The 26,301-nt window shown below is 39.0% G+C and overlaps 1 protein-coding gene across 1 annotated transcript; it reads right to left on the bottom strand.

Moving 5' to 3' along the window:
- Positions 1–8,912: 8,912 nt before the first annotated feature.
- cd4-1 (CD4-1 molecule) lies at positions 8,913–25,897 on the bottom strand. Its single transcript, XM_079626380.1, has 11 exons — positions 25,423–25,897; positions 17,038–17,153; positions 13,822–13,915; positions 13,557–13,721; positions 13,329–13,472; positions 12,783–13,037; positions 12,007–12,387; positions 10,599–10,838; positions 10,406–10,512; positions 10,255–10,301; positions 8,913–9,782 (listed from the first exon to the last, which is right to left on the bottom strand). Exons 3-11 carry the CDS (start codon positions 13,874–13,876, stop codon positions 9,752–9,754), a joined length of 1,425 nt encoding a protein of 474 aa, XP_079482506.1. The 5' UTR covers positions 13,877–13,915; positions 17,038–17,153; positions 25,423–25,897; the 3' UTR covers positions 8,913–9,751.
- Positions 25,898–26,301: the final 404 nt, after the last annotated feature.

The following is a 26,301-nucleotide window of genomic DNA, read 5'->3' as shown; positions in this document are numbered from 1 at the left end:
AACCGATGCACGGTCAGTCAGTTCTAATAGACAGTACTCCCCAGTGCTATAAATGTACCCGCGATCACGCACCCACATTTATTCTCAAACATGCCGAGCCGTACGGGGCTCGCACCGCGCGCTCTCTCTCTCAGCTGAGAGAGCTGAGCGCGCGCGGGCTGCCCGCTCGATTAAGCGCGCCCCCGCATCACGCTGCAATGGCGCCCATGTTACAGCACACGACTGCTCTCGTGTCGCCGCCATTTCGCGACCAGAGCCCGGTTTTTCAACCCGTGCAAGCACAGCCCCGTACAACACAGGGTCTGCACACATAAAATCGACTCATGCCGATTGTGCTTTACATGTAGTGAGCGTGCCCACTGTCCAGTGCCCACAACCACTACACACTGCACGTTCCGCGTTTTCTGTAAAAACGAAACTAACGAACGGTCAGTCAGTACACAAACACAGTGTCCCCGGTGTTATAAATGTGCCCGCCACCAAGCGCCCACGTTTATTCACAATTATAACGAGCCCTACGGGGCTCGCCCCGCGCGCTCTCTCTCAACTCAGAGAGCCGAGCGCGCGCGGGATGCATACTGTGTTAAACATGCCCCCCGCCTCACACGCCACGGCGTCCATGTTACAGCACACGGTTGCTCTCGTGTCGCCGCCATTTCGCGACCAGGGCCCAGATTACATCCAACCCCTAGTCACACGTGCAGATGCATGGGAAAGACTTCCCGGGGTCTCAGAATGGGTGCTAGAGACTATAAAAAGAGGCTATTCGCTACAGTTTCATCGACGCCCTCCCCGTTTCACGGAGAAAGTCGAAACCACGGTAAAAACAGAAGTAGCACACCTACTTCGAGCCGAAATAGCGAAGCTATTGAGCAAAGGGGCCATAGAGCCTTTATCTCAAGCTCAAAGCGAAGGGGGTTGGTACAGCAGATATTTCCTGGTACCCAAGAAAGACGGGGGTCTCAGACCCATTTTGGATCTAAGACGTCTGAACAAAGCGCTAGCAAGGCGAAAGTTCAGAATGCTCACGACCAGAAAAATCCTCGCGCAGATTCGCCGAGGAGACTGGTTTATGGCGATAGATCTGAAAGACGCGTATTTTCACATACAAATTGCGTCACGTCACAGGCGATTTTTGAGATTCGCCTTCGAGGGCCGGGCATATCAGTACACAGTCCTGCCATTCGGCCTATCCCTAGCACCTCATACATTTACAGTGTGCATGGACGCGGCGCTGGCACCCCTGAGACTCCGAGGCATTCGAATTCTGAACTATTTGGACGATTGGCTGATTCTGGCTCAATCGCCTTCAGAACTCGCTCACCACAAGACACTAATACTCGATCACCTCGAGTGCTTAGGTCTGAGAGTCAATTGGGAGAAAAGTTCACTGTTTCCCAGTCAAAGGGTCTCCTTTTTAGGACTGGATCTGAACTCGCTGTCTATGACAGCACAGCTGTCATCACAGCGCAGGCAGGACACCCTGCAAATGGCGAAATCCTTCTGCAGCGGCCATTTAGTGCCGCTCAAGAGATTTCAGAAAATGCTAGGCCTCATGGCCTCGGCCTCAGCGGTACTGCAGCTGGGCCTGCTGCGCATGCGCCCACTGCAGTTCTGGTTGAAAGCGCGCGTACCGCGCCGAGCATGGTTGCACGGTCGTTATCGCCTCAAGGTCAATCAGGAATGCATTTCAGCCCTGACACCATGGAGAGCGTCAGACTGGTACCGGTCCGGTGTAAGCCTGGGGACTTCCTCGAGCCTGAAGGTGGTGTCCACGGACGCGTCCACCTCAGGCTGGGGAGCACTGCTCGACGGCAGACCGTTCTTTGGCCAGTGGCCAAAACGAGCCAAACTACCGCACATAAACTGCCTGGAAATGATGGCGGTGGACTTTGCGCTGAGGCGTTTTTGTCCCCGGATAAAAGGGCACCACGTCCTGGTCCGTTCGGACAACATGTCGGTAGTAGCCTACATAAACCGCCAGGGGGGCGTGAAATCCCGAAACCTATTCAGGTTAGCGGAACGCATACTGGTATGGGCCCAGCACAACCTGCGCTCGTTGAGAGCAATGCATGTGCCAGGCCACCTGAATGTAGGCCCAGACAGACTCTCACGGAACAATGTTCCGACGGGAGAGTGGTCTCTACACACACAGACAGTGCGTCTGCTGTGGAAAACGTTCGGCAGAGCGGAAATAGACCTGTTTGCAAACCAGGAAAACGCTCACTGCCCAGAATTTTTTTCGAAGAGCACGAACGCGCTGGCCAGTGTCTGGCCCCGCCGTCCGCTCTATGCTTTTCCCCCTGTCTCACTCCTGCCTCAAGTGCTGGAGCGGATCAAGGAAAGCGGATGCTCGGTGCTACTAGTCGCTCCATACTGGACGAATCAACCCAGGTTCCCAGTTTTGATGCGACTGAAGAGTACTGCCCCGTGGCCGGTTCCAGTGAGGAGAGACCTCCTCTCGCAGGCCAAGGGCTCGATTTTGCATCCTCGCCCGGAGCTCTGGTCCCTACACGTATGGGCCATAAACGGGTACCCGCTAACCTCCCAAAGGGAGTGTTAGACACGATCGAACAGGCTAGGGCTCCGTTCTACTAGACGGCTCTACGCTTCCAAATGGTCGGTGTTCTCTGGCTGGTGTTCAGACCAAGGTCTGTCACCGCTTCAGTGCGGGGAAACGGAGATTCTCTCCTTCCTCCAAGAACTGTTGGATAAGGGAAGAACCCCATCCACGCTCAAAGTCTATGTGGCTGCCATATCAGCGTTCGTTAATCCAACGCTTGGCCATTCACTGGGCAGAAACGACCTGGTGGTCCGTTTTCCTTAGAGGAGCCAGGAGGTTAAACCCTCCAAGGCCTCCTTCAGTCCCCGTTTGGGACCTTTCTACAGTGTTGAACGCTATGAAAGGGGCCCCTTTCGAGCCTATTCACTCAGTTGACATGAAACACCTGTCTTTCAAGACCGTGTTTCTTCTGGCTCTCGCTTCAGTGAAGCGTGTGGGGGATTTGCAAGCGCTCTCAGTTAGAGCTTCTTGTATGGAGTTCGGGCCAAACGACTCTGTAGTCGTGTTGAAACCGAAGCATGGGTACGTACCTAAGTCCCTCAACACACCGTTCAGGGCTCAGGTCATCTCCCTGTCGGCCCTGCCGGCCTCGGAGGACGGAAATAGCTCCCTTTGCCCGGTCAGGGCATTGAGAGCTTATGTGTCCCGCTCTGCTGTTTTTCGACAGACGGAGCAGCTCTTTGTTTCGTTCAGTGGGCGCTCTAAAGGGCGAGCCGCGACGAAACAGAGTCTATCTCGATGGGTAGTGGATGCCATTGCGCTAGCCTACGCATCTAGAGGTTTGGAATGCCCCCTGGGCATCAGAGCACATTCTACGAGAGGCATGGCCTCTTCGTGGGCTTGGTATAGTGGAATCTCGCTACAAGATATCTGTATGGCGGCAGGCTGGGCCTCCCCGTCTACATTTATACGGTTCTATAACCTAGAGGTTCCTGCGCTGCAGGCTAAACTGCTCTCGGTCTAGAAGACTATGTTTTAGTGTTCCTGCCCCGCGTTGCGGCCCAGGTCACTTCAATGTTTAAGCATCACTCACTGACATGGTGTCCCATGAGCATGCTATTACCCCTCATATATATATTTAATATTTTCATATATATGTTATTATGCCCTTAGAGGCACTACTATAAAGGGATGATGCTATTTTAGCCGCTCTCCCTATACTTCTTGGGGTAGGCACTTGTATGCCAGGGCGCGCGCGCCCTTAGGTGTCTGTGTCGGTCCAAGAGCACGCACGGCGTTTTACATGGGGTTCCCGTAGCGTTCTTTCGACGCAGTACGAGAGAACTCTACGTAAGAGAACGTACTCGGTTACTAACGTAACCTCGGTTCTCTCTAGGAGAGGGAACGAGTACTGCGTCTCATGCCGTGCGTGCCCACGCTGCGTCGCTTTCGTGACGAAAATCGGTGTGTTAGACAGCTATGCTCGTATTTATAGACCTAGGCCACGCCTGTTTCGGCGGGAGATGACGCAGAATGGGCGCGAAGCGCCCTCATTGGTCAGCGTCTCTGGCCTCGCATAGGCTGTGCTTTTCTGGCGGAGCAGCCAATGGGTGAGCGATATTGCTCCGCCTAGGGTTGTATGCTACAGAAAAGCGTTTTACATGTTTACAAAATTAAGGATTAATTTTTAGGCTTCAATCTCGACAAAGAAATACTTTCCCGTAGCGTTCTTTCGACGCAGTACTCGTTCCCTCTCCTAGAGAGAACCGAGGTTACGTTAGTAACCGAGTACGTTTTCAGTTGTCTTTTGAATGTAGTCAGGGATTCTGCATTCCGGACGAGGGTGGGGAGACCAGCATGGAACCGTGAATGAGAATGTTCTGATTTTGTGGCTCTCTGTGATGGTACCACGAGCTGTCGCTCATTGACCGATTGCAGGCTTCTGGTAGGGATGTAGACTCGTAGGAGCGAGTGAAAGTAGGGAGCTGAGCCTGTGGTCGATCTGTAATCAAGTGTAAATGCCTTGAACTTGATGTGAGCAGCGAGTGGTAGCCAGTGCAGAGATGAACAGAGGTGTGACGTGGGCCCTTTTGGGCTCGTTGAAGACAAGACGGGCTGCAGCATTCTGGATCATTTGTAGAGGTTTAATTGCACATGATGGAAGACCAGCCAGAAGAGCATTGCAGTAATCAAGCCTATAGATAACCAAGGCCTGGACGAGAAGTTGTGTTGCATGCTCAGTTAGGAAAGCCCTGATCTTCCTGATGTTGTGCAGTGCAAACCTGCATGATCGAGCTGTCTTTGTAATGTGGTCTGTGAAGGTCAGATGTTCATCAAATGTTACTCCCAAGATTTCTGACCGACCTTGATGGGGTGATTGAGGTTGAATCTAGCTGGATAGTGAAGTCGTGCTGTAGAGACAGATTGGCAGGGAGGACGAGAAGCTCAGTCTTTGCCAGGTTGAGCTGCAGGTGATGTTCCTTCATCCATGCCGAGATGTCCGCCAGACAGCTTGAGATACGTGCAGCTACTGTGGGATCATCAGGTTGAAATGAGAGGTAGAGCTGGGTAGCAATGGTAAGAGAAACCATGTGCCTGTATGATGGGTCCCAGTGATTTGGTGTAAATGGAGAAGAGGAGCGGTCCAAGAACTGAACCCTGAGGAACCCCTGTGGTTAGTTGATGTGCTTTGGATACCTCACCACTCCATGCGACCCTGAAGGACCTACCTGTGTGATAGGACTCAAACCAGTGGAGAAGAGTTCCTGTGATGCCCAGTGATGAGAGGGTGGACAGGAGGATCTGATGATTTACAGTGTCGAAGGCAGCAGACAGATCCGGGAGAATGAGAACTGATGATTTGGAAGCAGCTTTTGCGATCTGTAGGGCTTCTGTGACCGACAGTAATGCAGTCTCAGTTTTACATCTCATATGTGTTGGGAAAAGGGAGAAAAGCGAGTTCGGCAAAAGGCGGATTTGAACTCGGGTAAAAAAAAGCTACTTTCAAGCACGCCCTACGACCTATGCCACTGTAGATATCTAGTGGCGGGCGTCTTTTTGCCAAAAAGACAGGCACTTAGTGCAAATATACACTACATTATCTGAAATGTAAAATAAGAAGGATATTTTTTTTCTTCCACTCGCTTGGGGCCCATAATGCCCATTGGATAATCCAGCCCTGGGTGCCCCCCTATTTGGCTGGTGCCCCAGGGCACTTGCCCAATCATGTCTATGGATAATCCGGCCCTGGCACAGGGCAGGGGAACTTCTTACGACGAAACATCTCCCCATAATTCACAACACGTTCATATGCACATTAAGGTGTTCTTAACATCGTTCTGATGTTAGTGAATTTGGAGTATTCTGAGCGGCCACGTGCACGAGATTAGTCATTTGGATAAAACGCCCAAACCATCACCATATAGGGGCTTTTCATCACTCTCACCCAGTGTTGTGTGTAACGCAGTAACGTAACTACTTTTTCGGGTAAAAAGTAGTGTAACGCGCCACTACTGAATATTTGGTAACAAAACGTAGTTACTTTTTCAATTCGCCACAACGTTACTTTTCCCAGGGACAGATTTGACAGCAACACTGTCTTCTCAGCTGCGCACTTACAATAGTCACAAGCTCCACACAGTGACAGAGGCTGGTAGCAGAGCAGTCAATTCTGTGAATTACTCTGCGCAAACCAAAAGTAATACTACCCACCGGATGAAAAAGGGTTGGCATTTAAAACACCAAATAATAAGGATTGGCATATCAAGAAAACGATTTAGTTTCATATTTATGTTTAAATAAAATAATTTTTATTTTTATTTCATCTATGTTGATTATATGAAAAGTGAAAAGCATGAGTAAGATCATAAGATGCGCAATCGGGAGACAAATGGAGTGGGCAGACATGATTTGACTTAAAAAAATATATATTCTATTTCAAAATCTCTCTTTTTTTCTAGTTTTTTTCTTCTTCTAGTCTTTCAATAAGAGTTCATAGAACTTTATAGGCCTACACATTTAGGAACAGATATTGGGTTCTGCCCAAACTCAAGCAACGGAAAAGTAACGAGTAATGTAAAAAGTTACTTTCCAAAGGCGGTAACTCGGTTACTTAACGTAACCTCGGTTCCTTGAGAGAAGGGAACGAGTTATGCGTATCCCGCCGTGCAACTGTGTGGAAAATTGGCTTCTTATGGGCTTCTTAGGTTTCCATATTGGCGGGCTCTGACGTGACAAGGCGCAAAGCGTTCACGTGGCTCAGACGCCTCGCCATAGGTTTGTGCAGTTGCCGCAGCACAGCCAATCAGCGCGCTAGAATGCTCTGCTGTGGTCTGCTGTGCAGCTGCACTGCGTTTTACATATATAAAATTATAAGGATAATTTTGGCTTCAATATTCTCGAGAAAAGGAGTTTTCCCATAGCATAAGCTAGCCTTAAACTCTAGCTCGTTCCGTTTTCTAATAATCTTTATCTAAGACTTTAGACTTAACTTTATCTATTTATCTAATAACTCGTTCCTTTATCTCAGGGAACCGAGGTTACGTTTAGTAACCAAGGTGATTTTTATGCAACACTGAGTCCCATCTGGGAATCAGTTCTGCACGTGCACTTGCAGTCTTCACGCCTATTTGAACACTTGGGCCAAATACAGGAAATACGTCATGTAGTAGACAAGTGGTCAAGTGCAAAGACCGCAAGTGTGTGTATTTGGACAGGGCAAAAGTAGCCTAAGTACTTTTTGCGTACGTGTGGTTTCAGTTTTTCCTGAATCTTGATTTATTCTTAAAATCGTTCGTATGCACACGGGACCCAATGTTATTCTGCAAAAAAAAAAAAAAAAATGCATGCAGTTTGTTTTTGTTTTTTTACCCACTAATGGGCCAAAAGTTACATGGTGTACCTTTAAAGAAAGCTTCTGAATTTATATCTGTTTTTATATTTGGTAGGCTTATTCATTATTCTCACTTATTTGAATGACTTTGCTGATTCATTACTGACTTAAGATCCTAATATGTTGTTAGCAGGCAACCTTGCGTGCTACTTTTTTGTAGATACATTTTTGAATGGTTAAAGATAATCAAATACAACTAAATAACATATAAATATATGTAATAATATGTGAGGTTGCGGTTTTATAACGGTTTGGTTTCAGGATGTGCCAGCATTTCTCTCCAAACCTCAGCAATAAATGCGTTTTTTTGGCTCTGCTGCCATCTAGTGGAGATAAGCAAGCGTTACCCTGATTTATAGCTAATGTGTTAAAACACTAATAGGTCAAATAAAAAGGGATATATCATATATATATATATATATATATATATTAGGCATGTCAAAAGATTAATCGCATCCAAAATAAAAGTTTGTGTTTACATAATATATGTGTGTGTACTGTGTATAATTATTCATATATATAAAAACACACAATCATGTATATATTTAAGAAAAATTGGTTATATTTATATATAAAATATTTATATATAATATAAATTATATAAATGTATATACAGTATATAAATGCAATTATTCCTTAAATATATACATGAATGTGTGTGTATTTATACATAATAATTCTACACAGTACACACACATATATTATGTAAACACAAACTTTTATTTTGGATGTGATTAATCACGATTAATCTTTATATACAGCCCTAATATATATATATATATATATATATATATATATATATATATATATATATATACTATACATACGTATATGAGTGTTTATGTAGGCTACTACATAGTGGCCAAAAGTGATGTCTGAGGGTTTCTGAGGGGTCAAACTAAATTTGGGGGCCCTACAAGTTTTACTAAATATTTTAAATATAAGGGGAAAACAAAACACTAAACTTGTTTTGCAAACTTAATTGGCAAAAAAATTAAAAAAAAGGCAAACATGTGGTCTTTTACTATGCAAAAATGCATAGAAAAACCAAAAGCTCACGTGAAAAAGCATACATTGGCTGTAAACAGTTATATTTCACTTGTTCTCTCTGGTTTTTGCATGTGTTCATAATTGCTTTGATGACAGCCTGTCCAAAAATGTTGACTGTGAATAAAACAATTAAATCCAGCACAACTACGCAATATGCTTACACAATCTTTAACACATTTTTAATAACATTTGAATAAAGGGTGAAGATGTCAATTTTCCAAGGCTGGACAATTTTGGCCACTTAATGTACATGCATAAACTAAATGAGACTGCAGTGGATCAAATCAGAGCAAGCATGGAATTTAAGTCACATTGAAATCAAAATTGACAAATCTTGATATTTTTTATGGAATACTGCATGATTTATCTGTGCATATCCTATTTATTTTAAATGAATATGCCCTTGTAACCTTTAATCACAATGGGGAAGAAAAGACTATCACAACATTGTTGTTTATTGGTTTATTTAATCACTTTACACATTAATACTACATGGTAAAAAAAAAAAAAATGTGGCAGATTTTCATCTGTAGGCCCTAGGCAGGTTTATGTTTTTTTTTTAAAGAAAGACATAAAACAAACAAGCTACATTTTCATCACACAAATACAAACCTACCATACCAGAATCTCTACAAATGCTCACAATTTTGATTTGACAGCAACCACATTTTCAACTTTCTAGAGAAGCCACAATGACATGTTATATGGTTTTTTAAATACTTTTAGTTCTTTTGAAAGTCTGTCATGGGGTCCTCTGAAAAAATAATTATAACAGGCCAAAGGTACTTCTTTCTCAATGGCCAAGTGAGAATGAAGTTTTTTATTTTTATTTTTACATTATCAATATTTTTCAGTTGCTTTTTTCCTTACATAAAGATATACAAGCAAAAAAGAGGGGGGGGGGGGGGGGGGGAGTTCATTTGCAAATGCAAAAGAGCATTCATAGGATAAAATGAGTAAACAGAAGTCAATGAAAAATATTAGCACAATATAAGGAGGCACTTTGGGCCATTTTAATATAAAATGTACAGGTATAGGTTCCGTATTGTAACAGTATGTTCTAGGTACATTTATCTTCCAGACAAGCTTTATAATATGTCATGTTATTTACACCTTTAGAGATTCTGCATATTGTGTTGCATATAACATTGGTTCCTATCAAGCATGTTCACACGATAACAAAGAAATGCCAGCATCCTCTGCACAATGAAGACAGCCAGTTCTGTTATGAGAGGCTTTGTTCAGGCAACTGTACATTAACATGATTATTTAGTAAATCAGTAATAAAACTGAAAATCCCAGGATCCTCAGGTCTTGTAGAATCCCTGTGGCTGAGGACTGAGACAGAGAGAGACAACCAAACATGAGGATTTGTAAGATGCATCTTCATATATACAGTAACCACAAATGCAGTATGTAAACATGATTTCAGTGTTATTTGCAAACAAGTGATGCTATAGGCCTTTCTGAGCAATGTTTGCAATTATTTTAAACAAACTTATCTAAGAGTTTCAGTTCCCCTCAAGTTCAAACAGGTGTGAGATTATTCGAGTAATCACAGGTGTTATTAATCATGTCATAATTCAACCAAAAATGGTCCGTATCCAAATTCTGAACAGTAAATCTACTGATTTTGTGAAATGTTTTATACTTGGAAAAAAAGTATAAAATTGATAAAAATTAAATTTTGTTCTATAATGAAATGCCATTCATATATTTTAAGTGTAGCTTAAGTGTCCAAATATGTTTTGTGGCTACAGTATGTGTTATTATAAGCATGTCTAGCATATCTGACAACCACCAAACTCACGCTTTGCAGCAGCAGAATCTGGTCTTTCGTCGTCTGTACATCATCACCTGTTAAGAAGAACGAAAGAAATAAGGCATTTGATTTTCACCTTTCAAACACTTCACGAATGACAGCAGTGTGTTGAACTGGATAACTGAACTGGAACATTTACCTGTCTGTGTCTGCGAATGACTATGATGGCGATAACAATGAGCAAGATGAAGAGCACAACTCCACTGCTGATGGCAACACACAGCCAGATGTCCACTGGAGCTTTCTCTGTGAAACAAATGATAGACAGCAGAAGCGTTACACATTTTATTGCACATGCATCACTCTCTCCCTCTTTCTTTCACTTCTCTTACCAATATTTAATGATAGCACAGCATATGTCAACCTATTCTTATTTTTCCTGAGTTCACATGTCCATTGGCCACTGTGTTCCCTTGTCACTTTAGGGATGGACAGAAAAGGTGAAGAGGGAAGAGTGGAGCAGGAGCGACATCTCCATTTCACCTCAAGGTCAGGGTCAAGTGGATGTCCTAATGTGCATGTCAGATTCACAGTTTGGCCTTCATAAACTTGAGAACCTCCAGATCTGGAAACTAACAGAAGGAGAAATGGCAGAGTTTAGAATGAACAAGCCAAGAAAAGTTTGCATTGTAAATGGATTATGAAGTCTTTAAAACGTAAACATTTGCGGTTTCGAGCCATCATTTTGTAATAATTAACGCAGAGTGAACCTTTATTCATCCAAAGTCATTTCAATGTCCAGTGTCAATTTTGTTGGGAATCAACTTTACCTGAAGCTACAAGTTACTCTTAATTTAAAGGAACACTACTTTTCTCCGTATTAAAAAGTTTTACTTTGAATAATATTTTTGAATATATGTGGTTTAAAATCATGTAGGCCTACTCACATATGTGGTAACTACAGTCTAATCCAGGATTCAGCCTTAGTTCAATTAGGATATTTAAGTAGCTTTTATAGACTTGTCTTACAAAAAAAAAACATTACTAATGTGCATCTTGAGACAAAACAATGGCACTGCCATATTTTAAGATATGTCAGTGCAAATTGCTTTCCGTTAAAACAGCTCAAATGTGCATTTTAGTCTGGGACTAGGCTTAAGCCTTTGTGAAACTGGGGGATAGTCTAATAAAAGCTTATCTATGTTATGTGAGCTCACATAACCAGACTAATATTAGTAGCTAATACTAACCTGCTTAACTCCTAAAATGCACACTTTTACTTGTTGTATAAATGAATACTAGTAAAACTGAAAACAATGTTTTTTGCACCCACGCCACTAGGTGTCAGTATAAGTCCAAGATTTCTGTTATATCTTGACTTATTTATTGTAATGTCCTGTGTAGCCAATAAGGCTGCATGCACATTGACTGGTCTAGCCTGAAATATTAACTTTTTAACGCTATTTAAGCATAGGAAACAAAATTTATGGGACAGTTCATGTCAGATTGTTGTTGTTGTTGTTGTTGTTGTTGAGTGGAAATTATTTAAATGTGAGTACGGCAAACATTTTTGTGAGTTTTCAGGATATCCCCATTCAAGAAGATAGGACTTGGTCTTGGCCTGAAGCTGCCCAGAGGTGTTGCAAATATGGCCGCAGAGTGAACAGACTTTCCTCGAAAAGTAACTTTGTAAAGCTACGCCATTATGAAAGTGCTGTCACAATATTGACTGAAAGTAGCTAAGTTAGTCGTGTGGTTAGTTTCTAGACTAGACCCCCCAACACTTGTCTTTTCACCTACCGCTCAGAACCTCCACCTTGACTGTACTTCTGAGGGTCTTGCTCTTGAAATCCAGGCTACAGTTGTACTGCCCCCTGATATTCTCTGAAACAGGCAGATTATGAAACGATAGATCCTTGTCTTTTAACTCTCTTCCCTTGACCTTGCTGTCTGTGTCCTTTGTGACATCCCATCTGACAACGGGACCAACGCTGAGGCTGAGGAGAGACAGATGCTTGTTTTGGTCACTGAGAGGAGTGAAGCTCCAGCTACCACCCCGAAGGCCAGTCTCATTTAACACGGACCAAGGAATGTTAGAAAACAGGGAGCAAGGAATGTTGACTGTAGAGGGCGGGGAGACCGAGGAGACCGAGGTATAAATGGGATCTGAAGAGGAGAGGTCTAGAGAAAAAGAGATGAAAAATGGAGCATTATCACTATTATTATACTATTAGCAATTTGTACCAGCTTTGGACATAAAATAAACAACTAATAATTACATAATACAAATAAAACAACAGGTGTATAATTATTATATTGAAATTATATTAAATGTTTTGTTTATCTATTTACATTTAACATTACAAAAAAGCTGAGGGTAAAAAAACCTTTGAAACATCATGATTCTGCTAAATTTGACATATTTCACCATATTTGTCATTCCTATAGGTCTTTGCTGTAATTATCTCTTGTTTCTTGTGTCTTATACATTCCTAATTGCTTAGTAAGGAACTCTCAGAATGTGAAAACTCCAATAAATGGATAGATGCGTGTTTAACTCATGGAGAGAGTCTTACCTATTACAGAAACAGTTGTTGTTGCTTTAGCTTCTCTCCCATCATAGTTCACCTTGCATGTCCAAACACCACTATGACACTTAGGCACAATATCGAATGATATTTTCGGTCCGTAAAGCTTGTTTTGAGGACAATCCTCAAAAGAGTTTTCAGGTGGAATCCATGTTACAGGTGTCTTAGCTGAACTAGCGTCCACTTTACACTCCAGAGACAGAGAGTCACCAGGCATCACGGCCGGTACCGTGGGTATAGTGACTAAAACAGAGAAAAAGGCGGTGAAAGGTGGAATATGGCAACATTAGAGAATCTAATCATGTAATGTGTATAGTCATAGCCAAAAATATCTAAGTGTATATGAGAGTGGAGTAACCGATTTAATCCTGTTCATAATGGCAAATATACAGTTTAGAATTTAGATTAAAATCATTCAAGTGGTTAAATTATACGACTTAATCATTGCCTTTATGAGTATGGAGATAGATGATTATAGATTCATTTTTTCTACTTTTTGTTTCTCACTCACACTCTCCCTGTACTTTGTCTTACCACGGTACAGTTTGTAGGTCTTGACGAATTTATTCGTTAATACATGCTGTTCACAGCGCCAAACATCAAAATCAAAATCTTGTACTGGTGAGATTTGGAGAGAGAAATCCGATGACAGAGAGGCATGTGTCTTAACATCTTTCCCTACAAAAGACAAACATACATATGCAGTTATAGCAAACACGGTAGCCTGATTATCATGGTGGCGTAAAACGGTATGCATCTCACCCTTTTGGATCCCACTCTGAGGGTTCTTGTAGATAACTAGGTTAGTTTGGTCTTTCCCGATGTACCAGTTCACATAAAAACTTGATTCTTTATCTGATATTACCGATACATCTCTAGGTAGGGTAGCGGTCCCTCCTATCTGTGCATAAACTACCACGTGGTTTTCTGATGATAGAAGAACACATCGGTCAGAAGAAGAATGCTTATACAGGCTGCATGTCATGCTCTTCGCCATGTAACAACTGTCAAGATATTTGCAACGTACCTTGCGCTTTGAGAAATCGAACAAGCAGCGATATTAGTATCCAACTAAACATCATTCTTTCCTGAGAGCAGAGCCAGAGAGGATGAATGGTGATCTGTAAGACATAGCCATAGAGAAATGCATCACATTGCATAGAGGAAGGAAGGGGCTTGTGGTGGGCTCAGATTTGTTTGAGTGATTGAGGGAAACAGTGACAGAAACTGCAGGATGGTGAGGGGGAGACAGAAGCTTTGTGGTGGGCTTTGGGTTACAGACATAAAGGAAGACAAGTGCCAGTGAAGAAACATGAAAGAGCAACAGCTAGAAAGACGGCGAGACTAAGACGCAGAGAGGTGTGTCTGTGGTGGGCTGAGATTGTGCCTAGATTCGTATCCCTCTCGTTTTCACCTCTTCACCTCCTCCTCCAGAACACCCCCTCTCTTCCTCCCTTGTTCCACGAAAGGCGGATCTCTCCACGCTTACATACAGAAAAAAAAACACCACATGGCGCTGCTGGTGCTGTCGCTGAGCTTGGAGTGCGGTGTGCATCATGTCTGTTATATCTGATCTTGGCTTTTTTCTCTTTTTGCGCATGAGACACAGAAATCTCTTCTTTTGTTGCAGACTGATTTTTTACAATGTGTGCTCTGTAAATCCTTTAGTTTTTTACTTTAATTTGCCCTAATATTTATATTTCTCATATTTATATTTCTAAATTAGCAACGGTAAGGTCATGGGTTTGATTTCTAAGGGTCGCGTGAAAATGATCAAATAAATTTGTTAAATGCAATGCATATCGCTTTGGAATAATCGTCCGCCAAATACATAAATGTAAACTACGACTATTTTAAGATAAACAAGCTAAACATAAGATAAACATAAATGCACATTTAAGAAAATCTAATTATATACTGGGAAATTATATTGTTCCAACGTGATTTTTTTCACAATTTTGATTTTAAAATTATGTTCTACTTTTTTTTTTTGCCCGTCCACCACTGAGAACAAAAGGTGGCTGTTTAGATTCTGTTTATTTAGATTGATAGTATGCAATTAATTTATATATAAAATAATACAAGATAAAGCTATTATGAAAAAAAAGAAGCTTTCTTTTAAGTAAATGTTTATTAAATATAACTTCAGCATGGTATAATTTGCACCAATATAGTTGAGCACCAAAAGTATACTGCAAAGAACAGTGCGACTTTTTGTTAATGACAGTTACATTTTTTATTAAAAGTACTAAAAATCCAATAACATATTCAAAATAATTACCCATATGGAATATTGTTCATGCGGAGTGGTAAGGCTATGTATGAATATAATTAGTTAATTTCAGTATGAAAAAGTGCAATTTTCAAATAAATAAAAAATTTACAGGCACACTGTCTTATCAATGGCTAATGAAATCATTCATCAGCAGCTCTCAAAGATCAGGGGTTGCATTCTGGGAATATAAGTTGCTTTGTATTAAAAAGTCTGCTCTATGAATAAAAAAACCGCTATGAATTTAAAACCATTAATTGAGACATGCAGTTATAATAGTTTCAACCATTTGTACTGTGAAGGAATTTTTAATGAACCGTAACTAACAACTAACATTTACGGTAACTAACTAATTTATTTTTCTTGCAGGAATAGCATTTAAATGCTGAAACCTAAATGTTCCCAAACACTTTGGCCAATGTCAGTGTGTGTATGTCTGAATCATGTCCGAATAATATTACAAAAATAGGAAATGAAAAGACAGATGTCTAAATATATAAACTGAGAGTGACAAAGTGAAGAAATCAAGAAATCAGAATTTACTTTTAGTAAACCTAGTAACAGAAGGGTTTGCTGAATTATATATATGAAGAACCAATCATATTGTAGAAAAATTATGTAATAAATCATGTCACTACTGCCATGCTCCTATTCTATAAAAACGGTTGTACTCTATTTGCTGGTGGGATTCTCTCTGAAATTGGTCTGAGGTCCTCCGGTTGTGATTAAAGCATATTCGAAGGCATTGTCTGGAGTCTGTTTAATTATTGATGCGCAGCAGGTTATAGGACACTAGAGATCTTATTCAAGATATAGTGTAAAAGGGACGGGACGAAGGCTGAGTCGGGGATAAGTCCATCAGGAGACGACACAGCTAAAACATAAGTCAGGTGCGTATGGGAATTTCTACCACAGTACGTAAGGTCCAAATGTGTATTGCTCTGAATCTGAATGAAAATGTTCCTTCATTTTGCTGCCATTTATTACAAAACTGTCTAATAGTGAACTTAGCCATTTCAATCTGATGAACGTTTTATGTCTCTAGTGGAGCAAAGAAATGTATAAGAAATGAGGGAAAAGTGTGTGCAGATTGAGAAACAGAACAGAGGAAGAAGAGAAGAAGCACACAAAGAAACACAAACGATAGATGTAGAGATAAAGACAGCCAGAGACTGCACCTGAACAACTAACCCAGAAAGACAGATGATCAGGGCTGTGGTCAGGATGGAGGTTAAACAGTAAACAGACACACAGAGATGGAGGAGAAGGGAGGGGAACATTAGTAAGACCAAGAACTTGAAACAAAGCTTTCAGAAGTCAAAAGTCATGGACTTTATGAATTAAGCATGTTTTTTGTTTTGTTTTTTGAGATTGAAATAAAATTATTCTATTTCTAATGAAATTCAAAGCTATTTTAATGCTCTACTCGAGTGCTATTAATTCAGTTTAGTACAAAGAATAGTGGAAATATAAACACTGATGATCTAATATTATGTATGTGATTAATTGTTCATGTTATAATAGATCCGAAGACAGTCCTTCAGTTCATTTTCACAGCATTGCATTCACCAGAAGAATATACGTCTGTTTTAGATCCCTTGTACATCTGATGTCTTATATATTGTGTATTGGAACGTTTTCTAGTTTCTGTATGAAACAAGTTTTTAACCATGTAACACATATGCCGTCAGAGCCGAAAATATAAATATCGAACCGAAAATATAAAGAGTGCAAAGCTTCATTCCTGTTAAATTTGCTTTCTGTAATTCAGCAAATTCTACAGTATTATAGACTTCACAGTAAATAATGCAGCTTCATTTAGTTTTTTGCTTCTAAGGTAATGTAACTTAAAAAAAGGTAGAAAAATTAATTTATCCTCTAATCTGATCTAGAGAAGCATAAAAACAGATTCAATAAAATCATCCATGATAAGAACTGATTAGATGTACATCTTTGTGTAAATATACTCACCTTATGAGCAAAATACTTTATCGTTCCTCTTCAAAGTTCTGCAGCGGATGTGTTCACTTACAGGCCAAAATATTTCTATTTAACCTCCGTTGACGCCTCCCCTCTGTCTGATTGGCCTGAGAGGTAAAATAAGACGTCCGGTTATTTACATAAAGCTGTTGAATAAATTTTTTTCTTTTCTTTTTTTGGTTATACATTTTTCCGTTTTTTCCACAGAAAATCTGAGTTATCACTTGAAAATGAGTACGATAATTACTTTTCTAACTGCATAATTTCTCCCTCTAAAACATGATTGTTAGAACAATATAATAATTCATAGTACATTTCTAATTCGTAGGGAATTTTACAATCAGATTAATGTCGGAAAAGTTTCAGTGACAACAATAAAATGACAAAATGTTTAAGTTTTCCAAAGATAACCAGAAAAATGTAGCCATTATCATGTTACGCCCAAAAAAGTTCTAGTAGATTTTTCTAGTCTGCAAAAAAATATTTTCATATAAAGGACAACGTGTTTTCTGTAACCGTATGTATTCTGAACAGCCTATTTTATATTTAAGTTTTTCTGTTTAGGAAGTTCGTTTTTTGTTTGCCACATCATATTTTATCTGACTCTGTCATGTCCATTTATACTTTTAAATGTAAGTATTCTATTAGTAGTTTTAGATCTGTTGATGTTATCTAATCCATTTTTTTTATTTTTTATTATTATGAATGAACATCTTTATCAGCATGCGACGCTCCGAGCCCAACAGAATAAACTCTAACCATGTATATTCCTCTGTTGTCTTTCAGTGGTTCCATTTTCCTTTACATGCATTACATAAAATTGTAATATCTATCATCTGTTCAAAGAGATCCAATACCTAACAATAATATTAACCCGCACTTGGAACTCGAGTGCATACGCGGCTTGAGCAAATATGAGTTGATACATTTATTTTATGCTAAGTATACAAATACATTTACATATTTATGTACTTTATATAAATACCCTACAATTGCACTTTTGGTATATTAAAATGAATATACTTAAAGTCGGCTAAATTAGAACAACTCATTTTGTACTTAATGCATTTTAGTTATCCGAAATATTGCTGAAATCCAACTAAAGATATGCTTAAGTATATTTGATTGTGCTAAAGTGGCTATTATTAATTGTAATCTATTGCAAGTATACTTGAGAAACACTTGAAATATATTGCATTTAAAGACTGATATTAAACAATGATCATACTATCCTATAGCGATATTAAAACACATTTTGGGCTTAATATTAAGAAATGTGCATTGTGCAATAAAGTACTCCAAATGAAGTTTACTTGTAATATTTATATCACTAAGTGTCAAGCGATATGTCATTAAATATGTTAATGGATTTGTAATAAATGTATTTTAAATACGTTTTGGTTTAGGGTTTTTTCACTATGGTATGTACAGATAATTCAGTTTAATTTGTATAAGAACTTTAAAAATTGTAACTTGTACAAATGTTCTCAGTGTGCTAAATCAGCGTATAACACCACATATACAGACTCAAATATTTAGCTGTACGTTCATAGATAAATTTGACTTGACAGAGAATTTGAATAAAATGTAGATAGTTCTGTAAATTACAGGAAATATTTTCCTAATTTAAATGTTACTCCTTAAAAAAAAACACACAAAAGAGGACTATTTGAAAAGTAAAAAAGACTAATTTCATCTATACTTATGTAATATGCAATTATGAGGCAAATATGAAGTTTAAAATGCATTCAAATATAGATAATTTAAAGAAGCACTGTCATGGATAAACTAGACTGCCGTGTCTTATATTATCACTAAAAATGGACTGATCTCAGGGTGTATGCTAAATTTATTTTTTACTATAAGGTTTCTCTGTAATGTATCACTTCTGCTATAAGATTAACTAATTCTAACCAATGCGGTTCCCCAGAGGGAAATAAAAACAAATACTGAAATGAAAGCTAAAGGATGATTATTAGGAAAAGAGAACAATGTTTTTGTCAAGTCAAGTCAGCATCTTTCTGCACAATACTTCTCTTTAGTTCTCTCTCTTCTCTTTAGATTTATATCTGACATTTATAGTTGGTGTAACTCACCAAATCAAGTGCCTCATACCCCCAAATTCAATGACTTCTGATTCTTATTCTGATTATTGTGTTAGATTTGCATTAAAGATGATTTAGAAAGCCCCAGCAATTCACAAGTCTTCATACAGCTATTTAACTTTTAAAAACGACGGTTCTTCGGTCGTTCTTTGCAGCACATTCTCTTAAACATGAAACTCTTAAACATGCTAGAGTTTTACATACTAATGTCGTTGGGCAGTCTTTGAAGTTCCTCAAAGAACTTTTTCAGTGTAGGTCTTAACAGTACTGAACAAAATCAATGACTTGTGCTTTAAAGAACCCAGAAACGAATATGCTGACCTGAACTCATAATGTAAGATGAAGATGATCCTTCACCTCCAAAGAAGCATATAGCCAACTCAAAAACCTTTCAGCGTTGGTTCAACTTCTTATTAAGAAAAGCGTTTTTTTGCAGCACATTGAGTTTGGCAAAGAACGCTTTTCTTAATAGGAACCAACGCTGTAAGGTTTTTGAGTTGGCTATATGCTTCTTTGGTCAGCATATTTGTTTCTGGGTTCTTTAAAGCACAAGTCATTGATTTTGTTCAGTTTTGTTAAGACACTGAAAAAGTTCTTTGAGGAACTTCAAAGACTGTCCAACGACATCAGTGTGTAAAACTGTAACATGTTTAAGAGTGAATAAGGCATCCTGCTGTAAAAGAATAAATGCATAAAAGAAAAGCGAGAGAGAGCGACAGGTATGGTAGAGCATCTTTCAGCGCTGTATGAACAGGAGTGGTTTGCTAAGGGGAACCACATGAAGGTTGAAACAAACATGTTGCCTGCCTCACATCTGTGTCTGAGGTTTCACCTCTCTGTCATTCTCGCTCTTCCTGCCGTGCTCAGTTCATCTTCTTCAAAAAATACCTTTAGCTTCATGTAGTTCTTCACTAGATCACTATTCTCCCTCTCTCTCTCTCTCTCTCTCTCTATCCATCTATCTATCTCCACATTCTCCTTGATTCTCCTTTTTCTCTCGAAGCTGTAAGGAAAGACCCATTTTAGAGGGATCCCTCATTACTCACACAGACTGAAAAGGTCTCGAGACACCAACATAATCATTACTGAGAGAAAGCAAGCAAGAAAAGTGGGCGACTTATTTCAATATGTCCCATACAGGTTTTCGTTACGTGTTTCCCCTTCAGCAAGTCATTTCTGTGTGTACTTGACTGAAGAGGACTGATATTGTCTTCGTCTCCCACACATCTTAACTTATAACTAGTATGAAGGACTTTTTGGGGCAAATAATCATCACTTTTCTTTTTTCTTGCCATTTTATCTACAATCTTTGTCTGGTATGCTAAAATTAGCGATAATTGTAATACTGTTTTGTGAGAGATTCGCTAAGGTTGCGTGACTAACAGGGGATCCTCGACCAGATCTGAAATTTCAGAAACGTTTAGTGATTCACATGCATCTGCTTAGACTGTGGGCTGTAGGAAATGTTGAAGAAGTCTGAGGAGTGCAGAGTGCTGAAGAAGGCTAAGATGGACGCCATTGCAGGCAACAGCTTCTGGGTTTTCTAGTGTAAGACTTTTATATGGTGAACTGGCTGTTTTGGAAAAGTGAGTGGAAATGACATAGAAAGACATATTGCATTTGACGCTTTCATTCTTGAGTTTTCAGTTGCAAACCTCCTCCATTTAAATGAAGTCCTGTAGGTTTGAAATGCAACTATGGGTTAATGTCAGTGGAAAGAGGTGTCGACAGAACGAGAGATTACTGACATTTGGTGTGAGGCTTACGAAAATGTGTATTTTTAGATTAATGTACAGAAGATTAGATCATATTTTAGACTGCAAATTTCAAAACCTCACAGTATAGATGATGATTCTGTTCCATTGCGTAATTGTGGCGTTCACCTCATGCTGTGTTTTTCTGCTGATGGGCCTATCTGTAAATGGCCATCTCTATTAATGTATTTTCACAGAAATGCGTAAAAAAGTCATACATTTTTTCAGAAATCTGTGATCTATACTGTCATTTCCTATATATACTTGTTCTCGTTTTCGTTTTCAAGTGAAGTTCCTTTGAATGCACAATTTACATTAAAATATTTTTTTTGCGCAATTCACATCTGGTTAAGATGACGCTTGTTAACTTTATTGAGGTAAATGAATCACCTGTCATCCTCAGTGTCTTCTGAGAGGAGTAAAAAATATTAAACATTCAAAAGAATACTGCATATTGAATGCCTCTTCCATAACAGTAGACCCAGACCATCCATAAAGACACATTTGTTGTTTTCTTTCTCGTGAACTACATTTTCTGTTCCAGAGTGAAACTACCGGTCAGGTTGGAAAACACTCTGACAAATTGTGTGGTATGTGTGTGGGACAATGCTGAAGTGAGAGGATGATAAATAGAGAAAAATGTCTGTATGACACACTTTGTGAAAGAGGGAATCCTGCTCTCATTATGAAAATCGTTCCCTCCTTCATAAAAGCAGCACTCTAACAACAAAATCACACACAGATTCACTCTGTATTTTCAAACTTGTTGAGGTCACCGTTTTGAAAATTAAGGGTCACGTCCATTGTGATGTAATACTGGACCACCCAAAAAGGCTGTTTCCTTGTCTATTAAAACACACTTATCTTAATTCCTCATTTAATTGTGATTCCACATCCAATGTAGAATCTATGAAACAAATACGTGTTCTGGAATCAGGATGCTGATTTAAAGGGATATTTCACCCAAAAATGAAATTTCTGTCATCATTTATTCACCCTCAAATTGTTCCTAACCCTGTTTGTTTGTTTGAACACAAAAGAAGATATTTTGAAGAATGTGGGTCACCAAACATAGTATGGAAATAAAAAATACTATGGCAGTCAATGGTCGGTGTCCAGCATTCTTCAAAATATCTTCTTTTGTGTTCAGCAGAGTAAATGATGACAGAATATTCATTTTTGCGTGAACTATCCCTTTAATGATTTACTGGCTTATTTTTGTCCTTTACAGTCAGAGAAGGATGCTGGATTGAATTCTCAGAAGATCAAGAGATGTTGTCCGGTGATCTTATTTAAAAGTACATCAAACATTTTAAACCAATCTTTATATTTATAATACCTAATGACTCTAAAAATCCAAGCTACTGAAATAATTAACATAAGGAAAAGGTAATAACCTAATATTATTTAGATTTTAATCAAATTAATGCTCTAAAAATGTTACATCATTGTGCCGTTAACGACTCGCTCCACATAATTTGTCTGACTGATCCCGTTGATTCATGATGATTCCTTAAATTTTGGGTCAAAGCATCTACTGACTGCACTTTATTTAATGCGGGAGTGAAGATCTCTCTTTCATAAGCTGAAAAAATGCATGCATGCACAAAGCTGAACTGAGTGTATGTATATAAATATCATATTATATACATGATTTATAATGGCTAATGATACGAAAAACAGCAGCCAAACAAATCCTTGTCTGAGAAAATGAACCTGTTTTGGCAGTATGTATTACCCATTGTAATGCATTTGGCATACGCAATGTGTGCGCAAACAGCTGATGATTGTGCTCGTTTAATCATTTTGATTCAGATTTTTGGCATTGTGTTAGTGTGTCTTGAAGAATTTGTCTGTTCTCCATTTCAGAGATTTGATTCAATCACTGAACAAGTGCCGCTCCACAACTACAGGCCGCTGCATTAAACAGCAAACGGCTAGAGACAGAATCCACTGCTATAATCTGTTCTTTTATACTGTGATCATTAATACTGCTTTATTTATAACCAATGACAACACAAGTTGAGGTAACACTTTTTAAGGTGATGTAGTTACATGTACTTACTGTAGTAATAACAGTAAATTATGCATAATTACAAGCAACTAAGCCAAACCCTATAGTAAGTACATGTAGTTAATTAATCAAATGTAGAACTCATTTGTCTAATTACACTTTAACAATGTCACCTCAAAATAAAGTGTAAACCAAGGTGATTATTAAAAAATGTGCCGTGAGCTGCACCTGAGGTCAAAAGCGTTCTTGATGGGTTGAATTTTGGAAAGATGTTTTGATGATTTGCATGTAAATTGATATTTTTCTCATGACAGAATGAGACAAAATCGCCAAAATCGAATTAAGCTCCTACAGTGCAGCAGTCTCTATACGTGCCGCTAACACGAGAATAGTTTAATGTTGCACAAAGTCGGTGCATATCTGTAAAGTCAGTTATGCTGGAATGATATTTTCAGAATAAAATTAGCATGATATAAAAAGCATGTAAGATAACCATACCCAGACATTTGCGACTACATTGCTATACCCTGACAAACAGTATCTCTCCATGACATCTTCGACATGCTTGCATGTTTTGCAACGTTTTATTCACCCGAGGGAACGCAATCAATATTAAAATCCTTATATTGATGTTGTCACGAGGCACAGCAGACCTACTTCTATGTTTTATTTCCTCAACAATCCACACACAAAAAGAGATCTTTAACAAAAGGCAGTGATGTCTGACAATGACGCACAGTTGTTTTTTATGATCGGGCATCTGTTTGTATTTGTATCGTAAATCATTTTCCCTGCAGAACACAACGTGGCCTCAGAACGTATTTGGACACCGAAGCCAAACTTAAACAAATAAACACCATTGCATTAGATCATAAAATATCATACTAAATGCCATTGTTATTGTCGTTTTTTAAGCAAACTCTTTAAGTGATAAAACAATAGATTTACTGTTCACATTAAGACTAGAAGAGTGGTTGGATACTTTTGGGTTGTCAGACGAGTTAATGTGAGGAGCTACACTTGTGGTTACTCTGGTTGGACACCTGTGTGAACTTAGGAAGCTGACTTAATCTTAATATACCAGTTTTGAATGTACATTTGGCAGACTCTCATCCAAAACAACTTGCATTTTATCAGGTTCATGCCGGCCCAGGGAGTTAAGCCTTGTTTGAGCTACGGGAATCAGAAGAGTTAGTTGAGGAAAGCTCTAGCAGCATTTTGTTTGCAGATGTCGCTTACGTTGATATTTTGTATCTAATGCAATGGCATTCATTTTAAAGTGGACATTGTATACAATACGTTCTGATAAACTGATAAATTAATGTGGATGGATTTCAGTTAGTTAAATTTGGATGGAGGATGGATGGTGTCTATTAAAATTAATATTAAGTGCAAAAGCTGTTCACATTCTTCGTTTCAAACAGGGAAATGCAGTTTAGAGCAACCCATACCTTGAAATTTTGAAGCAATATATCATAATGTGATTTTGGTATACTAGTGACTTAAACATGAACCCTTTTCCAATTTAAATTTAAAAATTGTCTAATTTTGTAAATTATGTTTATGAAAATTTGCTGTTTCTGTTAAAAATGACCTAAATGTAAAAAAAAAAAAAGTATATCTCAGTGACCTCAAATGATTTAAAGTAAATATAGCAAATGCAAAAAGTATCGAACTGTGAACATTTAACGTATTACGAAACTGTTGAATCTTCACAAAACCTTCAGCTTATCACACAAGACTACAAAACACTAAACCTGAACAGTGCTTTGACTTAATCTTCACCCAGTTTATAAGAGTTTGTCTGTCCACAACAAATAGGCCTAATTGTGAATTTTCAAGTAGCCTAATGATCCGTATTTAGGCCTTGGCCTACAGAAGGTTAGAATTAAACATAAGTGACTTACGATGTCTAATATCTGTTAATATTCTGCACAGTAAAGGCTGACACATTTAAACAACTTATTGTATGTCTACAACAATCAGATTAATAAAACATAAATGCACATTGACACACAATAACTTATTATGCAGTAAGACTTCCAGAAAATAAAACAACCCTAAATATTTTGTATATCTTGTCTGTATATTAATAAACCTAAAAATGTCTCTTGAGTTGGTTATTCATGTTATCATTCAGCTATTAAACATCTGAATATTATGATTAGCCTAGACAGCACCAAAAACAACAGATCGGCATCCGAAACATCTGCGCAAAACTTCACACTATACCATTTTAAAACAGTAGGCTAGCCTATGTCTATATCCATATGGTTTTAATGAACAAAACCAGCTGGATGTAAACATCATTAACGAACAAACACATCTCCACCACTGTCATTTTATGGAATATAGGCTATAGCTCATCGTCTGTGTCAGACATTTAGCTGAAGACAAAACACCTTTGGCTTTATAAGAGAAAACGCATATCAGGCATGCAGACTATATTAACAAAAAGCAGCATAGTTTGTGTTTGTCATAGTAACAACAGAGCAATACTTACAGTTCTGATGAAGCGAGAGTGTGTGTATGTGTTCTGTTTAGGATCTCAGAGCTACACTGACATTTTCTTCCAAACACACTCAGTCATACACATGGGACAGGAAACTGCAACGTGATTTGCGCAGCTCTACACTCATGTGTCTGTGGTGTCGTAAGTTAGTAGCATATGCCTTTGTTTTTACTTTGACAGTTCAGTTACTTTTTACCTCTAACGTTATATCAGTGCCTCACATAATTTATCACACCAAAGGCCTTCCGTCTGCATCATCAGCGAGCCTTTCCTAGAGCTGCTTTCTCTGGCATTCTAACGTCTGGTCCATAGACAGTAAAAAAATGGTCTGGTCACACAGAACGCGTTTTTCCATCCACTGCGCTACTTTTCCATTATTTTTCATTGTAAACATGAACTACTAAACGGTCGTGTGTGTGTGACCGTTGAGCTCGCGTCTTTTGCAGCGTCTCGCGCATGACACTGCGCGTTCTAAAAACGCGGCGCTCAAGTTAAAAGAAATTCAACTTTCTTTATACAGTGCATTTTATGTGATCTTACGCCAAAACACGGGCACACTTTTGTACTCAAAATCAGATGAATGTTCTTCATATGATATGAAAGTCTAATTTATTAATTGCTGTATTTAATTACAAAAGAAACATTTGAGTCATGTGTTCTGTTTTTGACGTCTAAGAACAGCTGTGCATGTATGGACACCTGTGAACTAAAAAAATTCCAGCTGCACCAGTTTAATTCTGTTTATTAAAGCTATAGTGCGCACACACACACACGCACACACACACACACGCACACACACACACACACACACACACACACACACACACACACACACACACACACACACACACACACACACACACACAGAGA

The sequence above is a fragment of the Phoxinus phoxinus genome, assembly GCF_949152265.1.
Source record: "Phoxinus phoxinus genome assembly, chromosome: 10".
In the NCBI taxonomy this organism is placed as follows: Eukaryota; Metazoa; Chordata; class Actinopteri; order Cypriniformes; family Leuciscidae; genus Phoxinus; species Phoxinus phoxinus.
The sequence above is the reverse complement of the archived record's forward strand: the minus strand, read 5'-3'. Positions and strand labels throughout refer to the sequence as shown.

Bases quoted from the DNA above. Each gene is read 5' to 3' on its own strand.
- cd4-1 (XM_079626380.1), bottom strand. From the start codon at position 13,876: ATGATGTTTAGTTGGATACTAATATCGCTGCTTGTTCGATTTCTCAAA. The intron at 12,388-12,782 runs GTAAGACTCTCT...CTTTTTCTCTAG, and splicing joins AACAACTGTTTCTGTAATAG to ACCTCTCCTCTTCAGATCCC. The intron at 10,513-10,598 runs GTAAGAGAAGTG...TTTGTTTCACAG, and splicing joins TGTGCTATCATTAAATATTG to AGAAAGCTCCAGTGGACATC.